The 22,708-nt window shown below is 38.3% G+C and overlaps 1 protein-coding gene across 4 annotated transcripts in view; it reads right to left on the bottom strand.

Annotated features, from left to right (window-relative positions):
* TP63 (tumor protein p63) overlaps nt 1-22,708 on the bottom strand; it is a 270,557-nt gene that overhangs the window by 67,297 nt on the left and 180,552 nt on the right. For 3 of the 4 annotated variants that reach the window (XM_067738400.1, XM_067738404.1, XM_067738403.1), the window contains 6 exons: nt 13,028-13,214; nt 10,934-11,049; nt 9,785-9,894; nt 9,000-9,136; nt 7,012-7,094; nt 3,936-4,072 (listed from right to left, as the gene is read on the bottom strand). In XM_067738400.1, the coding sequence (XP_067594501.1) occupies nt 3,936-4,072; nt 7,012-7,094; nt 9,000-9,136; nt 9,785-9,894; nt 10,934-11,049; nt 13,028-13,214 (770 nt within the window). The remainder of the gene's footprint in view (nt 1-3,935; nt 4,073-7,011; nt 7,095-8,999; nt 9,137-9,784; nt 9,895-10,933; nt 11,050-13,027; nt 13,215-22,708) is intronic. The other variant, XM_067738402.1, reaches the window with a different exon arrangement.

Genomic DNA, 22,708 nt, shown 5'->3' with positions numbered 1-22,708 from the left:
ATGCTGCTCTCAGATCAGATCTTACCCAAGAAGGAGGGTAAATTACAGAAGAAAAAAAATGAACAAGAGATAGTATTGGTCAAAAGTACACATGTCAAAAGATTGCTAAAAAGGTCTCAAGTGGCTGCTGCAAAACTGTCTTAAGAGTTAATGTCCCTTGAAAATATGATGGTAAGGAGTCTAGTGGCAAGAATGGGTCCAATTTGTCCACTCACTAGATGCTGGCTCCTATGGACGTAACTCCCTATGTTTATTCCAATGTGAGCAGATCAACTAAAATCAAATTTCCTTATAAATGGAATAAAGCCTACTTATAGCTATAACAACTTGATTCACAAAAACTCACTTACACTAAGATTTATCCTCCAGAAAGCCTATGATCATGAAGGTAATTGTGAAGGAAGTTTTGAATAAGGAAAACCATGCATAAATGAAAAGCAAGCAGCGAGAAAACATATAGTGAGGAACTAATAGAAGCAATTAAACTGAAAATATTTTATTGCTACCTCGTACAGAGTGTATTCTCTTCCCATTAATTTTCACTCTACTATAAAGAAAAGCATAAACTTGATTCCTTACCAGCATAAAATATTGGTACTAAGTTTTTGCAAAGGAAATCACAGGCTATCATAGGCATTTTCCAAGCTGATGTATTCTTTTCAAATGATTGCCAGGAATTAGATTTCCAGTTTTCTTTGTCTAATCATTCGTGCTCTTTCTTGGAGCTTTGTATAAAAATAAAAAGAGCTGAAAAAAACTGAGCTGAAGAATACAGCAACTGGAGAATTTATATAAATGTGTATCAATCATTGGAGGGAGACCCATGTATATATAATGTAACAAAGACATAATTAGACCAAATGTCTATATTTTGCAAAGAGTTCATTTTGCAGTCTGTTATATTTCCATGCACAAGTTATCACAGCTGAAGTTAGCTCTTATACACTGTGAGACAAGCACTCAAAAACATGCAATTATACATATAAATGGACACCACAGGAAACTACGGGGCTACAAATTCCTCGTTATTTATCTGTGACCACCACACATGCAGAACAGTGAAAATATGTCTCTAAAATCTTTTGAGCTTCTTAAAATAATAATTTTAAGATATATTTTCTTCTTTGATGAAATAGATTGTTTTATGGAATATTAATTATAAATAAAACAATTTCCCTTTAGAGCAATGCAAGCCAATTAGGCTAGATAAGTTATAAGCCCTGGATAACTCATCATCCAGGGACATGGGACTATATATCCTCGTGTACTCCATGTAAGCAAACAAATGCACATGTCTCCAACTGAAACAGATCATCTTGCCTTGTAAAGTCTCTAAAACTATGACAAAACTATTCCTTCTACTGTATAATCTATACAAGTTGTTTAAAATTGTCCTATGAACTTACAGGATGCTGAGAATAAACTTCCAGAGATTTCTTAAGATTCAAAAGGTGTTCTGGTTAGGAATTCACCACCAAACCGTAAACTATAGGAAGGCAGGAACCTCATCTACCTCATCTCTATTTTTACTGCTTTCACGTAGCAGATCTTCAGTAAAAAGCTTATTACATGAGTCACGTCAACTATTCCAGTCTTAGCTGATGATGAACCGTATTTTGTGTCTAGATGGGCATGTCTTTTTCAGCCAGAAGAAAGACAAGAGAAGCCTCTGCTAAAGACTGCTGTTGTTTTGTTAGATACTGAGATGACACCTTAAAAAACTTCCTAAAATCTTTTAATACCTCTCTACTTTAGAATATATAGATTAGCTTCCAGATACTCCTATCAAAAAATATGAACATCAAGAAGCCATGAAGGAGCCACTCTTTTATCTAGAAGGAGGATTGGCAAACTATAGTGAATGGGCCAAACCTGGCCCATAAACTAAGAATGGTTTTTACATTTTTACACGGTAGGAAAAATTCAAAAGAAGAAGAATGCTTCATGACAAGTGAAAATTATATGAAATTCAAACTTCAGTGTCCATAAAATAAAACTTTAGTGTAACAGCTGCTCTCATTTATTTACATATTGTCTGTGGTTTGCTGCTGTGCTTCTGAACTGGGGAGCTACAAGAGACCATATATATGGACCAGAAAGCCTAAGATATTTACTACTGGTGCTTTACAGAAAAAAAAGTTTGCCAACCCCTGTGCTAGAGGGTCAGACCTTTCAAACCACACCATTTAATACTGACAGAACTTTTCCTGTTAAAAAAGAGGCAGGAAATCACGGAGCAACGAGTTCAGCATGATCTGCTATGGAGTAGTTCTTCTGAGGTCATTTTCGCTAAGCCAAACATTTCCAGAGTGAACTGGTGACGATCTGAGAGTATGTCTTAATAGCGTGACACGCGTATCTTGGAGAAGGCATTTATCCCCTTTGGGTTTGTAATTGATGCTACAAGTCTATTTCTTTGATTCCTCTTTTATGAGTTTATAAGAACTAAATCAGTTTTGCACTTGAATGTATTAATATATATTTCTATCTGATATCCTAAAGACTATATAGGATTGGCAATGGGAATTCTGTAACCTTGAATTCTAATTCTCCTTTGGAGTACCCTGTGTCCCCAAGGAACCGCCTGATTCAACTTTCCAGTCAGCCTTACTCTAAAACCTTATATTTATGATTTGCAAACTTTCGTGCCAGAAGTGAATGGTGAGATCTCTTCCAGGCAAAAAAGGTCTTAAATGCTCAAAGAGCCTGAAGTCCTTTAAAGAGAGAGCATACTTATTTTCTATTCCCCTGCTGCCCACCCCATACCTCACAGTCAGTAGGTATGGGCTCAGAGGATGCCTTCTGACTATCAGAAATGCAGTCCAACCTTCTCACCTACATTTATTTTGATTTAAAAAAGAAAAGCAATCTCTTTTTATTACACTTTCCATAGGTATCTCTCTAGAGTAGCTAATAATATATGAGAAAAGATCCACTATTTATTGCTCATTTACATTTCTATTGTAAAAGACAATCTTTGACTTCGGCAAGATGGTTTGGGTTTATTTTTTTTTGCCTGAAGAATAAAGTCAAATGCTTGAATTACTAAAATGAGCCCCAAATGTCTATATTTTACATCTATCTGCAGAGCCTCTGGCAATACTTCCAGTACAGACACAATAGTTTTTAAGCTAACAAGTGATTATTCTTAACCACAGAAGGGTAAGTATAAGTGGAGTCTCTTCCTTTTATAAGAGCTATTTTATTCAGGTTAGTCATAAAACAATGAACATAATCAAAGATCCAAGAATCTAGGTAAAAATTAACATGTAAATAGGTTGTATGTATATTCTAATATGGTTGCAAAATCTGGCCTCATTGATGTAAACACGTAACGCTGGAAGAAGACCTAGAATGGGGATGTTAAAACACGGCAATATGATGCCACTTTGCCCTCTGCATCCAGATGTTTGCTAAATGAGCATGCACTGGGACTCTGAATCCTCAACACAGCACTCAAGACACTTATAGTAAAACCTATGTGCTGTCTCTATAACAGTTTTCCCAAAAGCGGATTGTGTGCATCCCAGGAGAGGGACAAGATAGTCTATCGAGATGAGGAAGAGTACATGTTTTTAAACAGACACATTATTACTAGAATAGAGTGTGTACTCAAAGTTCTACTATTGATAGATGTGCTTGGATCAGAGGCGTAGAGAAGAGAACTAATTCTGTTAGTGTGAGTCTTTTTTGTAATTCACTTGAAATGGTTTGTATTCAACTTCAAAATATAGGTGGAACTTCTCAAAGGGAAGGTTATAAGAAACACAGAAGATTGTTGACGTGAAAAAAGGTGTCCCACACCAGCCCATCTGAACCTACCACATTCTGCTCACAACCTCATCTTTTACATCACCCAACCGTCACCCTGTTGCTGACCTGAATAAACAGTCATCTTACTCACATCTCCTAAAATGACACAGGGACACACTCACTGTTTCTGAAGTAAATGCTGGTGTTGCTGTTGCTGCTGCTGCCTGTATGTTTCAATCGTGTGCTGAGGAAGGTACTGCATGAGTTCCAGGGATTCTTTGATCTTCAGCAGCATTTCGTAAGTCTCACGGCCCCTCACCTATGTCAAAGAGCAGAAGAAAAGTGAAGAAAAAATGAAGAGCTGTAGAACTATCAGAAGTACAGTCAATGCTCATTATTCGTGGATTCTGCATGGACGAATTCGCCTACTTGTTCACATTTATTTGTAACAGGAAAAACAACACTGGCAGGCTTTGCAGTCATTCACAGACATGCGCAGAGTGATGAAAAGCTGATTCAACCATTGTGCAAGTTCCCAGCTGAGGGGGAAGAAAGTGATGCTCCGCCTTTTTGTTTCAGCTCTCATGCTAGAAACAGGTGTCCTTCTCATGGTCTAGTTAGGGCCACATTTTTCACTTTTTGTGGGTGATTTTTCCATTTAAAATAGTTCCCCAGGGCAGCTGCCATGCTATCTCATGTTCCTAAGTGCAAGAAGGCTGTGATGTGCCTTATGGAGAAAATATGTGTTAGATAAGCTTAGATCAGCCATGAGTTATAGTGCTATGGGCAGTGAGTTCAATGCTAATGAATCAACAGCATATATTAAATAAGAAACACACATGAAACAAGGTAATGCATTGATCAGTTACTAAAAACATGACCAGAGGCTCACAGGAACCTAATCCTGTATTTCCTCTAGGAGCAATGATTCAGTATTTGCGAGTACAGTGTTCACAGTGACTTTATAAAGCATAAGTAACACAAATAACTAGAACTAACTGTAATTACCTCTAGAAGAACACAAGTTTTCAGTGGAGGTAAAATGTGCTTCCTTCTTTAAGAGAGTCTCTTAAAAGCTTTTAAAAGTCTGAGCAGCTATTTACAATAGCCAGGACATGGAAGCAACCTAAGTGTCCATTGACAGATGAATAAAGAAGATGTGGCACATATATACAATGGAATATCACTCAGCCATAGAAAGAAATGAAATTGAGTTATTTGTAGTGAGGTAGATGGACCTAGAGTCTGTCATAGAGTGACATAAGTCAGAAAGAGAAAAACAAATACCGTATGCTAACACATATATATGGAATCTTAAAAAAAAAAAAAAGGTTCTGAAGAACCTAGGGGCAGGACAGGAATAAAGACACAGACGTAGAGAATGGACTTGAGGACATGGGGAGGGGGAAGGGTAAGCTGGGACAAAGTGAGAGAGTGGCATGCACATATATACACTACCAAACGTAAGGTAGATAGCTAGTGGGAAGCAGCCGCATAGCACAGGGAGATCAGCTTGGTGCTTTGTGACCATCTAGAGCAGTGGGATAGGGAGTGTGGGAGGGAGGGAGATGCAAGAGGGAAGAGATATGGGAACATATGTATAGGTATAACTGATTCACTTTGTTATAAAGCAGAAACTAACACACCATTGTAAAGCAATTAGACTCCAATAAAAATGTTTAAAAAAAAAAGTAATCCCAGTCAACAAACAAACAAACAAAAATGTCTGAGCAGGACCAGGACTAGAGACAGGCAAGTGGAGAACAAAGGGCACTTGCCTGACCCCGAGAGTGAGTGTCTGTTTACCCTGTGCACCCTAGCACATCACCTGTCTCCTCCCTGAGCATGAGAGGCAGAGTTTGTCAGAATTCAGAAATGGAAAGATTTTCTCTACCTTTTGTTGGGTTAACTCCTACTAATCCCAGCTCTGGGATCATGCTCTTTGAGAAGCTTTTCCTGACCTCAGTCTTTTAGGCTGATTCTTCCATCCTTCCTATGTGCTCCCACAGTGTCATGTCTAGCTTTGCTGAAGCACTGATTTCATTGCATTATGCCTATTTGTCTCCTCACTAGAAGGCAAGATCTTGGAAGGTAAGAATTGTACCCTACCGATCTCTAAGTGCTCAGGGTCTCGCATTACTGCCACTCAACAAATACCAACCAAATTCATGGTAAATTAAGAGGTTTTCTTTTTTCTTTACACATTTCAGTTTGGCTAATTCTTCACTAAAAATAAGATGTAACAGAATACAGGGTATCTCCTCCATGAGTACAAACTGAAATTTCATGAGAAAAACAGCTCTTCCAGTGGTTTCTATCTCATCAGCTGAAAACATACTAGATCTTTTGGAATATCTAGTGTAGCAGGAAAATGTTTAACTTAGAGTTCACATGTCAGTTTCCATATGTAGCCTGAGAAACAAGACACTGAGAATCTTAGCTAACTCACTGTCTAATTATTCTGCCAGCAAGCAGTCTAATTCCCTTACCCGACCTTCAGGGCCCGAAGAAGGAAGGGCAGCAAGCACAGCACACCCAAACCTGTGGCTTAGTGTTAATCCCAGTCAGATCTCCTGGCCTAGCTTGTCTGTGTCGCAAGTCAGTGTAGATGGCATCAAGAGATATACTGGTTACCCAAACTCTGCTGCCACTCTAGATAGCAAAGACCTAAGGTAATAAGAATTCGATGAACTACAACCACGGCCTAAAAAGGGGCACCTTGGTGACCTTGAGAGGGCTTATATTCCTTGTAGGAATGAAAAACGCTCCTACACAATAACTGGGCCAAGTCTCTGGCCATTCCCATATAACTGAAGAGTCTTCCTGACTTGGCTTTCTTTATAGCACTCCCTAAGAGAAATCCCAGGCAATTCACCATGTATTATCGACTTTGTGAATGCCTTCTGACAAAAGTTTAGTCCTAAATTGGTATGACCATGCTGTCTAAAATCATCTTATCCCTCTTAAATAATGAAGTACAAATTAATTTTAAATATTGGCATAAGAAAAATTTTATTAGGAAGGTAGCTTTGACTGGGTGAGCCGTAAGCAGAAGAGCCCACACTGTTAATATGTTCCAGAACTGTAGAGGGAAGGAGTAATTTCCTAATTTTGTAAAAAATAAATTCTCTGTTTTATCTCACTAGTCTCCATCACCCTCTTCTCATTGTCACAGATAATCGAAAGATGACCCCAGAGTAAACGCTCATTCAAAGAAGGTGAAAATGAAGCGATCATGAATACCCAAGGGAGACTCACTGGTAAGTATAGCAGTTCATCATCTGGGGATCTTCGTTTCTTGATGGATGTCATCTGGATGCCATGTGTATTTTGACGAAAAGCTGGTGGAGGAAAAATGCAAGTTTCATCCTGGGAACATTTCTGAAGCAATAAATACATTTATTACACAGACAGTAGCATGAGCAACACTTATGAGATTAGAATTTCTAGTTCTAAGCAGCCAGTAATTGGTGATGATTGCTTTTACCTTAGGTGTAAACCTAGCAATAATGAAGCGGGGAGGAGGGAAGGTGAGGGAAAACAAATGAAAGAAAACCCCGGGGGAGGTCGGGGAGGCTGGGAGATGGCCTCTGGCTTAAGTAGTGCTGCAGGAATCCTTGTGTCTTCCTGGCATGGGTCTGTGAACAGCTGTTCAGGAAAGGAAGATACATTGGTTTTGTGTTTTATTTTTCAGGTCATTTATCTTCCAAGGAGGTAAATGCATGCTGTAGAGGTTGTCTTGCCAGTGCATTCAGCCTTGTGAGTTTACCCTTCCGATGTCAGTATGTACATCGCATAACTTTTGATAAGCAGTCTCTCTTTCCAGGACCTCAGTTTTCTCTTTGGTAAAATGAGTGAATTAATCTCATAAATCCCTAAGGTTTCCACAATGTAGAAACTACACCCAGGATCCAGGGTATAGAGAGGATTCTCCTACCAGAGTTCAAATAATCGTTCTTACTGAAAATTACTGATTTGTTGGTAACTGAGGTGCTCAGGGAAGTGTATGGAGCTAGGCCAACAGACAGACCCAAGAGGAAAATAAGGGTGGAGATATAATTATGGATATTATAGGTACTATTGATATGGTATATATAATATAAATCCCATACATACGATTTTTTGAGGAATAATTAGGGAGAAAAAGAGACTAACTGGAAAAGCAAATCACACTGAACAGCCAGAAGTTAATGGAGGTCAGTTGTTATAACACTGTTGTCCTGTAAAATGTGACAAAAATTTTTATTTCTTCTGCAGAATAATCAGTAAAAAGACTAAAACCTTTTTCATGATACAATTCATAGTGTGATGTTCTTTACAATACTTGCTGTAGTGATATCAGGCTTATGCAAGACACCTTCTAGAATTATGTGTCACGCTTTAGTAGCTCGTGTGGATCAATGGTTTTCAAACGCTTGTTACCTGAAGAACCTCTGTTACCTGAAGGCCTCTGGGGACGTGTACCTCATGGGCAAGAGGTGGTGTGAGTGGAGCATGAAACCACAGCCCACCCCGACTCCTGCTTCTTCAGCTACAGCAGCTCTGCTTTGCATTTTGCATTCTTTGAAGTATTTCTTTAATAAAAGCTTTTACTGCTTAAAGAGACCAGTTGGGAAACAACTGACCTAAATCATTAGCCTCACTATAAATGATGTAACTAAAGCCCCAAGTGGGTCCTACACATCAAGATTCAATGAAACCCAGATCTGCATATTTCCCAGACTGTGCTTTATAAAGTGTGTTCTTAAATTTCACTATTCCCCCAGACTCACGAGGAAGGCTGGTGGCATTTTCAACCCGCATGCTCAATAATAGAAAAGTAAATGGATACCAATAGGCTAAGATACTGCTTCTCAAACTTTAATTGGCAACAGAATCACCTGCAGGTCTTACACAACATAGGTTCCTGGATCTCACACCCAGAATTTCTGATTCAGCAAGTCTGGGAACTAAGAATTTGCATTTCTACCCAGTTTCCAGGTGATGCTGACGTTACTGGTTTGGCAGTCATATTTGGAGCGTTGCTGACTAAGAAATCCTCACCGTGATGATTTGCTTTTGAAAAGCTATAGTGTACACCTGGAGTCCATTTCAGCGAGAGCTGCTCCCATCAGCTCTGGGGCCCTGGGTCATACTTGCCTCTAAAGCCCTTAGGTCTTATTCTGCAGCTTCTCAAAGATCACTCCCCAGCCCCCCTCTCTGGAGAAGACTTAACCCTACCCCGTTTGGCCACTACAGCTACTTACGGCGCTTCGTACCATCACCGTTCTTTGTGCTGTCCGAGACTTGCTGCTTTCTGATACTGTCTTCATCTGCCTTCCTATCTCTCCCTGGGCAAGCACAGATCCGGGCCTCAAAACAGCGGCGGCCCAGGACTTGCCCACTAGGAATTAGAGAAGAGGAGAAGAAAGGGTTAAATGAAAAGAATTTGAAAAGACCCCTGCTGGCCATCACCAGTGCACCACCACTACCAGCTCCCTTATGGCTGCTTTGAGGATGGGCCCCAAAGCATCTGGCAGAACACAAAAGTGCTTACACGCCATGAGCAATATTAGTAAATAGCATCCATTTGTTCTGCAAAGAACCTCCAAGCCATTAGCTGAACAGCTGTATTTAGCTACATATTTTGAAGGAAACTTGAGTTAAGCCAGTGGATGTCTCCAGATAAAATCCCCACAGGCAGCTCAGACTTATTCAAAGAAACTGTTAAATGCCTTTAGGGGCCACATGAAAACAAACACTGTCTAATCAGAAACTATTCCAGTCAAATGTCAAGAATTCAGGTATGAAGCGACTTGAACACCTTCCCAATTCTTTTTTTTTTTTCTCTTCTACCTTTACCCACCCCGTTCTGTCTCCACCTTCTTAGATCTTTTATGTAAGTGTTTGTAGCAAGGATTTAAAGCACAAAGGACAAAATCAAGGGTAGCTCTCTGCTGCACATGCAAAGGTAATGATAAAGCAAACACAATTTCACTTTGCCCTCTGCCCAGCGTTTCTATAGAATAACAATTCTGCAAATGCCACTTACTCTCTGGTTTCCAGAGTAACGATGATTAAAATTGGACGGCGGTTCATCCCTCCAACACAACTGCTGTTACACATGAAATTGTACAAGACTGTCGTGAATTCAGTGCCAACCTTAACACGGAGAGGGGGAAAAAACAGTCGGTGTTAACCATGGTTTGAACTGACGTTCTGTCTTCTCAGCTCTTCCTTCTTAGTTCTCACTTATTTAAACAACTCCACTTCTGAGGAAGCGATATGCTTTCTTCTACAAAGGCAAACTGTAAAATCCACAGTAGCTTCTTCTTTGCCTTGGATCTTGGGATGCTTAAAGCTAATTTCTGTAACATTGGACCCTACCCAAGATGAGATAGGCTTTTAAAAAATAACGATCTTTGACCCTACATATTCATTTGCAAGCTGATCATATCACCTAATTCAAATAGGGTTCATCACATATACGAAAAGAGAGAGATGAAAAAGTTACTAACTATAGCAGTAATGCTCCAGGGATATTTCCCCTAGGTGGATAAAAAACAGTACAACATATATGTGAATGTACACTTCTATAACGTACACTCTGGAGCTTAAAACGTCCTCAGAATTAAATCATCTAGTCCAGAAAATGAATTTATGGGTGAGGCAATCTGAAGCCCAGAGATGAGAGCTATAAGCTAAAGGTCCACAGAGTGAGTCAGCAAACGAAGAGTCTCTGTTCTCACTACCCCAGTGTTCTTTCTGCCACACCACTCTGCTTTTCTAACCTGCGAACCTGTACTTTCAAACTTCAGCTAAGAGTTCCATCTTAGGGTCTCCCATTTTCAGGCCAGTGTAAAAATACTTGTATCCAGTACTCGTGTACATCCACTACTAGCTGAATTGCCAGTTAAGATCTCTGGATAATAATGCCACGTATAAACTCAACTGTAGATTCAATTATTGTCTGCCTTTAAGATGGGAACATGGGCACAGAGCCACATTACCAAGTACAAATTTAGCACAAATTTAGGAGTTTTGAAGGGGGATAGAGAAGTGGCCTGTGGAGAAGAGGGAGAGAAGAAACACAAAAAGGTTAGTTGTTTTATAACAAGGACTAAAATAGAAATTGATGCTTGAAACACCCCCTATCACCAAAACTAATAATCTCAAGTTTGCCCAACCCTTATCTGTTTACCTGGGGTGGTTCATAAGGTACAAGCACACTCTGCCTTCCTGTGATGGGGTCTTCTACGTACTGGGCATGGCTGTTCCCTTCTACTCGAATCAAATGACTAGGAGGGGCGATCTGTCCTGCAGAACGGAGAAAGAAAAAAAAAATTCTTAGTTCTTCACTCTCAAAACAGAGAAGACAAAATGAAACTGTATGGACAGAACGTTGGTGGCCAAAGAAATGGCTTGTGTAATAGAGGCAATATACATCCTTGAAAAGAGGAATCGATCCTGTTGCCAGAGATCTAACACATGAAAGTATCACCGCCCATAGAGCCACAGAAAGGACAGGAACGTTCATCTGTATTTAAGGGAACAGTCCCATGTTTCTGGTGCTCAAGGTAAACAATTCAAGTGGGAGAGAACTCTATGACTACATCTCTGACCTGATCCATACAGGTGATTTTTCTAGCTTCTCTGGAAAATGGAAGAAAAAGGAGCAAAGTTAATTAAAAAAAAATATTAGCTTGAGAGAAAATACTGCCCCCAAATTGACCATTAAAAACACTCAATAGGAAGATATGGATGGAAAGGATATAACTTTCACTTTGCCTATTCTTCTTTTCATCATGAAGTCTCCATCTTACTTTGGTCATAAAGATGGGAAACTTACTGTTTTTATTGCGCTGCAAGAGCCCCAGGTTAGAGGGTAAGACACGGCAAGCAAGTTTTAAAAGAGTATAGGCACAGTTTCACAAAATGTGATACCTGGTGGAACTCGAAAAGAAAGAAGCTGCTCTAGGAGTTAATGACGTGAAAGTGTTTTTTAACCTTTGGCTGAACGTTCTCATTCTACAAATTGGATATTCAATACAAGTAAAAAGCTAAGTGTATCAAGATGCTCTCTGCTCTCTGAAGCATCATCTTTTATGGCAAAAACTAAAAACAACTATTATGTCAACCAGTGAGAAAAAAAAAATAAGAAATGGTTATGTCACCTTGAGGAACGGAGGGCAATTATGGAAACCTATAATGAAGCCTAGGGAATAACTTTTATAGCATATTGTTAAGTGAAAAGCAAGATGCAAAGGTATGGATAATGAGATCATATAAACAAGGACTAGAAATTAATGTGTAAAAAATAGTTGTATTAAGCTGGGAGGATTTTAACTTTCTCTTTTTAAATGTCTATTTTCTTTCTCCATTACTTTTTTCTCTAGCATCTATTATGTTCTCTACATATACACACTCTGGCTACCTACCAATCTTTCTATTTTTCATATAATTTCTATAAAAAGTATCCTAACTCCCAACCCTCCTGCACCCTCATCACGCTTTGATGAATCTTTTTGCTTTCTTCTGTCCTTCTTTTCTATTTTTGTCTTCTTGACTTAGCCTGCCTTCAAAGAACTTTAGAACAGCAGATGTAAGGGGACCCTTGGAAATAATGACCTCTTCTGTAAAACTGTTACTGGATCTGAGGCTCAGAGGCTGGGGCCTAACTTACCTATGGATACAGCACTTAAAGGTCGCCCCAAGATACCTGCTCTTTGACTCCCAGTCCTTCACTTTACTGTTTCCCGTCCCCAGCTTACGTTCTAGATCTTCTGTTAACTCTTCTTATCCATTATTTGTCTTCATTTCTTTTTCTTAGTTCTTACTTCCTTCTTCTATTTTTTTTTTTTAATATTTCTCATCTTTTATGCTCCTATCTCTTCCCCTTCTAGACCCTAATTGGTCTGGCCTTGACAATCACCCTGGGAGAGGCACTGAAGCCCCTAGCCAGGGCCCAACAGATCAGGGGCCACATGTTCTCCTTAAACCCTCCCATTAAAAAAAAAAAAAAAAAGAAGAAGGAAGGAAGCAGTAGTAGGGAGTAGAGAGGCAAGTCCAGGTCACTGAGCAATTACCAATATTAAAATAAACAGTTCAGTCATTGTGAAAGCCTGAAATTTACTCATCATTATTCTCAGACAGTCTTGTCAGCCAGAAAGGTAGCCTGAGCTGCCATCAGCCAGCAGAGGTTGGAACCAGGTAAGTGGGCACCAAACAAAAGTCTCCACAGGAGCTCCATTTCAAGGAACTTAGTTGAACGGCCACAGATCCCCATTCTCCTTACCCTCGTTGAATTCACGGCTCAGCTCATGGTTGGGGCACCTTTTCACCACTTCAGTGACGTGCTCGGCCTTCTTGTAGACAGGCATGGCACGGATGACGGCGCCCTGAGGGGGTGGGGTCATCACCTTGATTTGGATGGGGCATGTCTTCGCAATCTGGCAGTACAGTTTCTTCAGTTCAGTGGAATACTGCTTAGAGATGAGACAATGGTGGAGGAAAGAAAAGAAACAATAGGAGACACTGTTCAAAATACCTGTTCAAAATCAGAACAAGGAACATGCATCTACTTTCTGTAAACACACACCTTTATAGCTGCCTGTATGAAACCGAGCAGGACCCTGTGGGGCTCCTGGGTAGAGAAGCCTTTCCAGGTCCCCCATTCCTTGTTTGTAGGGAACAGACTCTAGCCTCCATGACCCTCCCTGAGCCCCAAAGGGAAGTTTCAAACATTTGCTAATCAGGGAAGGGAGAGGATGCAGAGACAAATGAGGAACAGCCAAAAAACAATAGTGCAGCCTTGGGGCAGGTCCTGGCTCTGCCTCAAGGGATCCACAGAACAATATCTTTGAGCTCCTTACAGAACCAAAACCCCCAACAAATGGAGTTAGCATTCTTCATTCCAGAGAAGACCACCTGAGGCCAGATTAAAGCAACCAGAAAAACTCATCAGACTACCTGAGACCAGATTAAAGGAGTGCAGCCTCTGCACACACCCTAATCTTATCATCAACTCTGCCCTTGAACCATCACTATAAAACTCCTCACCAAATCCTCCAGGGTTGGGTCACACAGTTATTGAGGGCAGGAGCCCACTCTGCCCCCCTTTGCCTGGCAAAGCAATAAAGCTATTCTCTTCTACTTCACCCAAAACTCTATCTCTGAGATTAGATTCGGCACTGGGGTACAGAGGCTGAGCTTTCGGCATCACGTTCACCGTTGGCTACTATATGCATGACATCTAGCAATCTTATTCGAGGGGATTACATTCATTGATCAAATTAATCATTTCTTTCCACTTTAAATAAAATCCTATGTCTACAAACTATTTCACATTTTATCAAAACACATTTATGTCATTATTTCCTGTTATCTTCTCTTTAGGATGAAGAAAGATATTCTCAGAAATATTTCAATGATTAACACTATGAACAGCTTTACAGAGTACCAGAAACTAAATGGAAAAACAATGTCCTCATGTACTGAGTATTATTAAACAGACTATAATTAATCCCCCCCTTATAATACTCATAGGAATTAGGGTTTATGGAAAAAAATGTTTTAAGATAGAATATCTGGCAGATAGCGAAGACATTTTACCTGAGGTCAACCAACTAGAAAACTGCAAAGCAAAATTTCCCGCAAATGGCTGCACTTATCTTCTAAGGTCATAGCCTAAAAGAATGAGGGATCTGGAAGGGGCCACTTGGTCATACACTCTCATGAAAGAAGGACTGCTCTACTACAACACAGCAAAAAGATTATCTTTTCACTCACAAGTGACTGAAATTTTTCCTCCCCACACTACCTTCTGTAGGGAGAGGAAGTTCAGTGGTTGGTTGACTGTAAAATTAGAAAACAGGGTGGAGAAAGCATGACACCTTGAAGAAAAAGTTCCATCCTTGATGTTTCCTCTTCCCACCTCTGAAACCGTATAGAAAGTCTACATTCTAATCCTTACACCATCTTAAACCTTATCATCCCTGTTCTCTGGGTCAATGCCTCATCACTGCATTCCTCCTCATTCTGATGTTGAGTGAAACCACCCAGGTAGTGGAATTGCTGGCCAAGAGCAGGGTACCTAGTAACACTTACCCAAACAAAGGTAAACAGACACACACAGGTTACAATCCTAAATTGGCAGCAACATCCTTCCAGGGAAAAGACACTGGGGAGCAGGAGCCAGAGTGGCAAAGGGATTCATTATTGCTATGTTCCAACCCAACTCTGAATAGAGGCAAATGTCCCATGGAAAAACACATTTAAAAGGGCTTCCCTGGTGGCGCAGTGGTTGAGAGTCCGCCTGCCGATGCAGGGGACACAGGTTCGTGCCCCGGTCGGGGAGGATCCCACATGCCGCGGAGGATCCCACCTGCCGCGGAGGATCCCACATGCCGCGGAGCGGCTGGGCCCGTGAGCCATGGCCACTGAGCCTGCGCGTCCGGCGCCTGTGCTCCGCAACGGGAGAGGCCACAACAGTGAGAGGCCCGCGTACCGCAAAAAAAAAAAAAAAAAAAAAATTGCTTTACCTCTTCCTTTTGAAATATAATATTTATTTAAATAATCTTTCTTTTTCTCCCAAGCATTTCATTATATGAAATTTTCAGTTAAAAATTTCCTAATACGTGTATTACATAATTGTTTCTCCATGCCCACAGGTCAAGGATTAAACACAGCAAAAGGGTTTTATATAGCGTGAAGAAATAGGAAGCATGCCATAAATCAACCACAGAAAAAAAAATTCTACTTGGGAAACACTGAATGAAATCTAGGTAGATATTTTTCCTCTAGTGTTTTTAACCAATGACTTTACAAATAAAGACAACGTCTTAAAGCATGTTATGAACTCATTTTTATTGAGAACTCTCAGAAAATAAGCATATCTGTTTGTGTTTTAACTAAACTAGGAGATGTATAATCTGAACATGAGTTTCATAAAATGCACCTCAGGAAAGATGATTGCAAAAAAAGTTTGTCAACTAACACCTAAAGGCAAATAAGGCACCCATCCAAGCGTGTAAAGATTGCAAGAAAAGAAGGATAAGTAGGACAGTTAAGAAAAACGTTCTGTTTCAATAGCTGATATACTGTAAATCACACTTGACCGACTAAAACGTAAAAGTACTAAGAACAATCTTAGGCATCATCAGGTTAAATCTTCACTCATCCTTAAGAGGTGGGAGGAGGAATCTAATTTCTGTGTTTCAGTAATGATATTCAATAATAACTTCACCATTTTCTGAGCTCTGGAGTAAGAAATTTAATCTTCACAGAAGCCTAATAGGAAGGTACTACGGATCTACAATCTCTTATCTGAAACCCCTGGGGCCAGATGTTTCAGAATCCAGAATTGTTTAGATTTTAGAAAGGGAGTAGAGTTCATATAGCGTATGTTATAAACACCTCCAGGAGGATTTAGTGGGCCACCCTATAATCAAATCTTAATATTTCTGCAGAATCCATGAAGATTCACACGAAGTAGGAAATGACCATAAAATCTCAATGTTCAGGCCAGGTTTCACCACCACCTGAGTTTGCCACGAACTTATGAAATTAAAACAAAACCAAAGCAACTTTTGTTTTTCAGAGTTCTTTGAATTTCAGAATTTCAGATAACAGATAATGGATCAGTATTATTATCCCCATTTTATAGATAAGAAGAAGGCAGAGGACTTGCCTGAGGTCACAGAGAAGATCTGGTTAACCACCAGGATACAGGAATCACCCATAGTCCTGGAACAGCAGTTCCTCATCTCTCATTCTCTTGGCTCTGCAGTGCATATTTCTGTACTTTTACTTTTTTTCTAATTCTCAAACGTGTGGCTATTCGCCGAATCAACCTAAGAGGTACACAATCTTCTCTAACATTAAAATGGAGCTCAGAAATGATCTACTTACCATCAATAATTCCTCTTTATGTCTCAGTATAATAATGTTTGCTCATTTCAGTGCAGGGAGAAGCAGCAAGTGATAGAAGGGAAACAATCCTGGACTAGGAGGAAGCCGACCTAGAGTCTAGGACCAGCTGTCTGTCAGTAATTCTATTACGGCTCTGGGGAATTCATGAAAGAGGTCCTGCTCTTTCGCATGGTGTATGAAGGCCCTTTGTGTTCTGGCTTCATCTTTCTCTCATTCCCTCCCCCCACCCCCCAAACACACACACTTCCCACTTCCATGTTCTACCCATGCAAACCTCAACATGCCTCAAACGCACCATACATTCATCACCCACAATTCAAACATATTTTCCTTCTGTTCTCCACACCGTGCCAGGAAAATTTAGATATTACTCTTAAGCTAGGGCTGCATCTGGGGCTGTAAACCATATGTTCCAATTTTAGTGATGAGGTTTTACTACTGACTAAATCTAAATGTCTGACCAGGGCCAGGATACGTTCCAGTTGTTGCTTCCAGTTAAACCTCCAGAACTGCTGTTCAGTAATCAGAGGGGCTGAAGTGGTCTGGCATGGTTCCTTCTTGACAAAGCCAAGTTTCTGCTACTCTATTTCCTTCATTATTTGCAAATTGGTTCTGTGATGACATTTAATATTTTTCCAGTACTAAATTCAGTCTCCCTGGCCTACACTGTATTCATAATTCCTTCGACTTGCCCACTTCCCCCACCCAATAGCCACTATCATCTTCACCAATTTTCCATGCTTCTACAAGATCACTAAAAACGGGAATCTAAAATTTATGCCAAGATTTTAAAATACCCTGGTGATTCAAGTCAGCAGAGACTACAAATTGGAATACATCTGGACTCTTTGAATGTCTCTCTTCCTCTCTGGGGCTTTGAAAATTGACCTCTAAAATGCTCCCAAACATTGACCTGAGATTCTGTAAACCTAAAGACCAATTTCTTCTTTTGGGTATGTATGCCTTGCTTTCCTTTAATCAGCTTTGAAGTGTAATCTACTATAAAATACACCAATTTTTAAGCGTTCATGTTGGTGACTTTTGACACGTGTACGCTCTAATGTAACCACTATCATGAGTAAGATACACACTATTTCCATCCCCTCCCCAGCCTTCCCTGAGTCCCCACCCCTCATCAAAATTATCTTTTTCCCCTTTGCAGTTAATCTTCACCCCAACCCATTCTCAGGCAATCTGTACCTGCTTTCTCTTGTTACACTCTTGCCTTTCTAAATTTTTATAGAAATGGAATAATACTGTCCATTATGTGCCTGGATTCTCTCACTTAGCATAACGCTTCTGAGATTCACCGATGTTTTTGCATGTATCAGCATTCTATTTTATTATTGAATGGAATTCTATTGTTTATCAAGTCACCAATTATTTCCAGTTTTTATTTACTAGGAATAAAACTACAGTTGGTTTCCGTATCTGTGGGTTCCACATCCACAGATTCAACCAAGCATGGATTGAAAATATATGGAGGAAAAATTTTCCACAAAGTTCAAGAAAGCAAAACTTAGATTTGCCATGCCAGCAACTATCTACATAGCATTCCCATTGTATTAAGCATTATAAGAAATCTAGAGATGATTTAAAGTATAAAAGAGGATGTATGTGGGTTAAATGTAAATGCTACACCATTTTATATAAGGGACTTGAGCATCTGTGGATTTTGGTATTCACTGGGGGTCCTGGAACCAACCTCCCATGGATATGGAGGGACAACTGCATTATGAACATTTATATACAAATCTTAGGACATATATTTACATTATTTTGGATAAGTACTGCAAGCGTGATTGCTGATTAAGTGTATGCTTAACTTTATAAGAAACTTCCAAACTGTTTTACAAAGAAGTTGTGCCATTTTACATCACCACCAGCAGCGTATGAGGGCTTCATATCCTTGCCAGCACTTGGTATTGTCAATTTCAACGCCATCTTAGCAGGTATGTAGTGGTTCTCACTGTGGTTTAAATTAGCATCTCCCTGATGTTTAATGATCTTGAGTATCTTTTCATATACATATATACTTCATTTATATTTATATTTTATATAATGAAAAGTTTAAAATATATTTATATTCACTTTATATTATTTTTATATACTTATTTGCTATTCTTTTCTGAAGTGTGTTCAAATCTTTTATACTTTTTAAATTTTCATTTTTTAATTGGGTTGCTTGTGTTCATAATTTGAGTGAAAAGAGTTCTTTATGTATTCTGGATACAAGTCCTTTATGTAATATAAGTTAAAAAATTATATATTTTCTCCCAGGTTATAGATTGCCTTTTTTACCCCACCTTCTGTGCTTTTCCAAAACAGTTAATTTTAAGAAATTATCAGTATTTTGCCTTTAAGGCTCATGCATTTTGTGTCCTAAGGAATTTTGGTCTAATTCAATGTTAGAAGGATTTTCTGTGTTTTCCTGTAGAAGTTTTATAATCTTAGCTCCTGCATTTAGTCCTATATCTACTTTCAGTCTCCTCTTTCTCTCCCTTCTCTTCCTCTTTCTCTTCTTCTTTTTAATGGATATTCAATTGTTCCAGCACAGTTTGTTGAAAAGATTATATTTTCCTCCTATTGAATACCCTTGGCAACTTTTGTGAAAATTAATTGACCGTATGTGTTCAGGTCTTTATCTGGACACTGCCTTCTTTCCTATTGATCTATTCATACATCAGTATCACATTGTCTGGATTACTCTAACTTTATAGCAAGTCTTAAAATCAGGTAATCTAATTCTTCCAATTTTGTTCTTCTCTTCCAAAATTGTTTTAGCTATTCTAGGTCCTTTGAATTTCCATATAATATTTACAAGAAATTTGTCAATTCCCACAAAAATGTCTGGTAGAATTTTGGATGAGACTGTGTTGAATATATAGGTCATCTTGAAGACAATATCTTAGCAATATTGTATCTTCTAATCCATGAACATGGTATATATTTCCATTTAATTAGAACATGTTTACTTTCTCTCAGGAATATTTTATAGTCTTCATTGTGCAAATCTTGCACAAATTTGTTAGATTACTTTTTTAATACTTTTTTTTTTGCGGTATGCGGCCCTCTCACTGCTGTGGCCTCTCCCGTCGCGGAGCACAGGCTCCGGACGCGCAGGCTCAGCGGCCATGGCTCACGGGCCCAGCCGCTCCATGGCACGCGGGATCCTCCCGGACTGGGGCACGAACCCGCGTCCCCTGCACCGGCAGGCGGACTCTCAACCACTGCGCCACCAGGGAAGCCCTCTTTAATACTTTTTAATTGTAAATAATACTTTAAAAATTTACATTTCTAATTGTATTTTTCTAGTACATAAAATATAATTGATTTTTGTATATTGACCATATATCCTGTCAATATACAAAATCTTTCTAAACTTATTAGTTCTAGTAGTTTTTTGTAGGTACAATTTTCTACATAGATGATGATGTCAACTGCAAGTAAAGCCAGTTTCATTTCTTCTTTTCTAACATGCATGACTTTTAATTTTTTATTCTTGTCTAACTACATTAATTGAACTATCATTCAATTTGCTATTGTTTTTTCTTCTTTAAATTGGTATCTTAGATCACTGATTTTAGACTTTCATATTTTCCTAATATAAGCATTTAATTCTACAAAGTTCACTTTAAGCACTCCTTTAGCTATATCTACAACATTCTGATGTATCTAATTTTTAACATTGAGGAACACATGAAGCATTTCTTTTTGGGGGGTTGGGTTCTATTATACTTCGTATCCAATGTAATAAGGGACTATACAACATTCTTGAGAGAAATAATTCTTTCTCTAGGTTTTTGGTTTGTTTCATGGATTCTACTTCTAGTTTGAACTTATTTCCCCTTTGCACATTTTCTTACCATTCTAAACAGATTTTTTTTTCATTGTTCTTCCAAGGTTATATTTATCTCTAGCTAGGTTTTTCCTACTGACAGGTATCAAATCAAGAACCCAACTGATTTTATACCTGAAAAAAGAATCTACTATAACTTAAGAATTTCTTTGGTGATCCAAGTCCACTGCATTGAATTTCCAGCAGCTTTTTGGGTGGATATTAAACATTCCAAACTTTATGTTTGAAATTATAAAGTTTCTCTCCCTATAGTGCTGTTGCTATTAGAAGCAGTTATAGAGATTAAAAACTTATCCACTTCTTTTTTTTTTTTTATAAATATGTCTGTTTTCATAGTTATAACAGCATGTATACATAAAAAAATTATGGAAAAAAGAAAATATATGACATATTCCCCCTACCCAGAGATACATACCCCTAACATTTTAGACTTTTTCCTATACGTGCGCACACACACACACACACACGCACGCACACATATACACAAACTGGGGCATATCATAAAAATTTTGGTATCTTTTTTTATTTAACATATCATGAGCCTGTTCTAGTTTTAAAATATAATTTTATGTGGTTATGTTTATAGTTTTAAAAAGGGATACACTATGATTTATTTAAGCATGTTTTCTTTTATAGTATAAATTACTCCATTGTAAAAATATTAAAAATAACACTGAAGAGCTGAAGAGCACATTTTAGTATACAAATCTTTAGTACATAAATTAATTTTAACTGAATCTCTTGAAACTGGATAATTGAGTCAATGTATATTTTAGCATCGTAGAAGTCTGAGGTCAATTTGAATTTTTTTCCTTTAAATTAAGCAAGCTGCTTATTCTCCCTAGATATTTTCAGGATTTTGTTTCCTTCTTTATTCTGTTTTTGTTTTTGTTTTAAGTGAGAATGTTTCTAAATATATCCTTTTTTTTTCTCGAAATAACTTGGAAATTGGTGAGCTCTTTCAACTTACATGCTTGAACTCAAATCAGTAAATTTCTTAGTTTTTCCTTTTTTTTACTTGTGTTTTTGTTCCTTCTGCTCTTATTAGTTTCTAGAAACATATAAGTCTTACTCTGGATATCCCTCTCTATCCACCATACATTTTATATACTCAAACACTAATTGTTGACATCTTTTTATTTTATTTGCATTCTGGGAAAGTTTCTCAAATTTGTTTTCTCTACCATAAGTATGGCTTTCTAGAGTTAATTCTGTTTATTCTACTACAAAGAATTGAAATTCTTCTATTGCATTTCAATTGAACTTGCTTATCTCATCTATCTCCCTTTTTACCTTATCCAGTCATCTTTTCATCAGAACTTGCTATTCTAGGTTTATTATTTTCTTCTCCAACTTTACAGTGCTTATGTTTTATTACTTTGTACTGAAGCAACATTTTAAACCTTATTTTTTCAGTTTTTTCGATACTTTTGCTTTCTTTGGTTCATTAAAATCATGTTCCCTTATGCTTATTTTTTTTTAAATACAGGCCCTTAATTTGCTTTTGTAGTTTTCCATGAATATAGCAAGCTATAGCAAGAGCTAGTATGGGCATCCTTTGACATTTTTCAATTCAGTTCCATACTTTTTAAGTAATAAATTTGCTACAGGAGACTGTCAATAGCTTGAGTGTCTAATTTAGTTAGGCATTTTTCTGGAATTCATAATATTTTAGTGGAAAATAAAATGTTGACTACCTTAGAATCTGCTAAGCAGTTGCCATTGCAAACTAGAAATCAAATCTATTTATCTCCCCCTTTGCACATCATTCAATAACTATGGAACAAACATTTACTTGAGCACATACTATATGATGCCAGGTACTCTATTCTGTACTAGGAACAGACAGAAATAAGACTTAAAAACCCTCAAATGGAGAAACTTATGTATCCTCACTGTGTAGGATAGTCTTTAAAATGTAAAATAAATTGGAAGAAAAAATTACTTAGTCCTTACCCTCAGGTTGCTCACAGTTTAGAAGTAGAGTGAAATACAAACAATGCTATAGGTATGTAAAGTGTTATGGAATTACAGAGGATAGAGCAATTAACTACTAATTAATAAATTTGATATTTATTGAGAAAGTACTATATTCAAGAGTCTGTTTTAGGTTTGGAAATTCAGAAGTGAACAAAAGCAAAGGCTCTAAAGGTGCTCACATTCTAGAATAAACAAGTGAATACTATG

This window comes from Pseudorca crassidens, chromosome 5, assembly GCF_039906515.1.
Source record: "Pseudorca crassidens isolate mPseCra1 chromosome 5, mPseCra1.hap1, whole genome shotgun sequence".
NCBI lineage: Eukaryota > Metazoa > Chordata > Mammalia > Artiodactyla > Delphinidae > Pseudorca > Pseudorca crassidens.
This window is presented reverse-complemented; position numbering and strand designations above follow the sequence as displayed.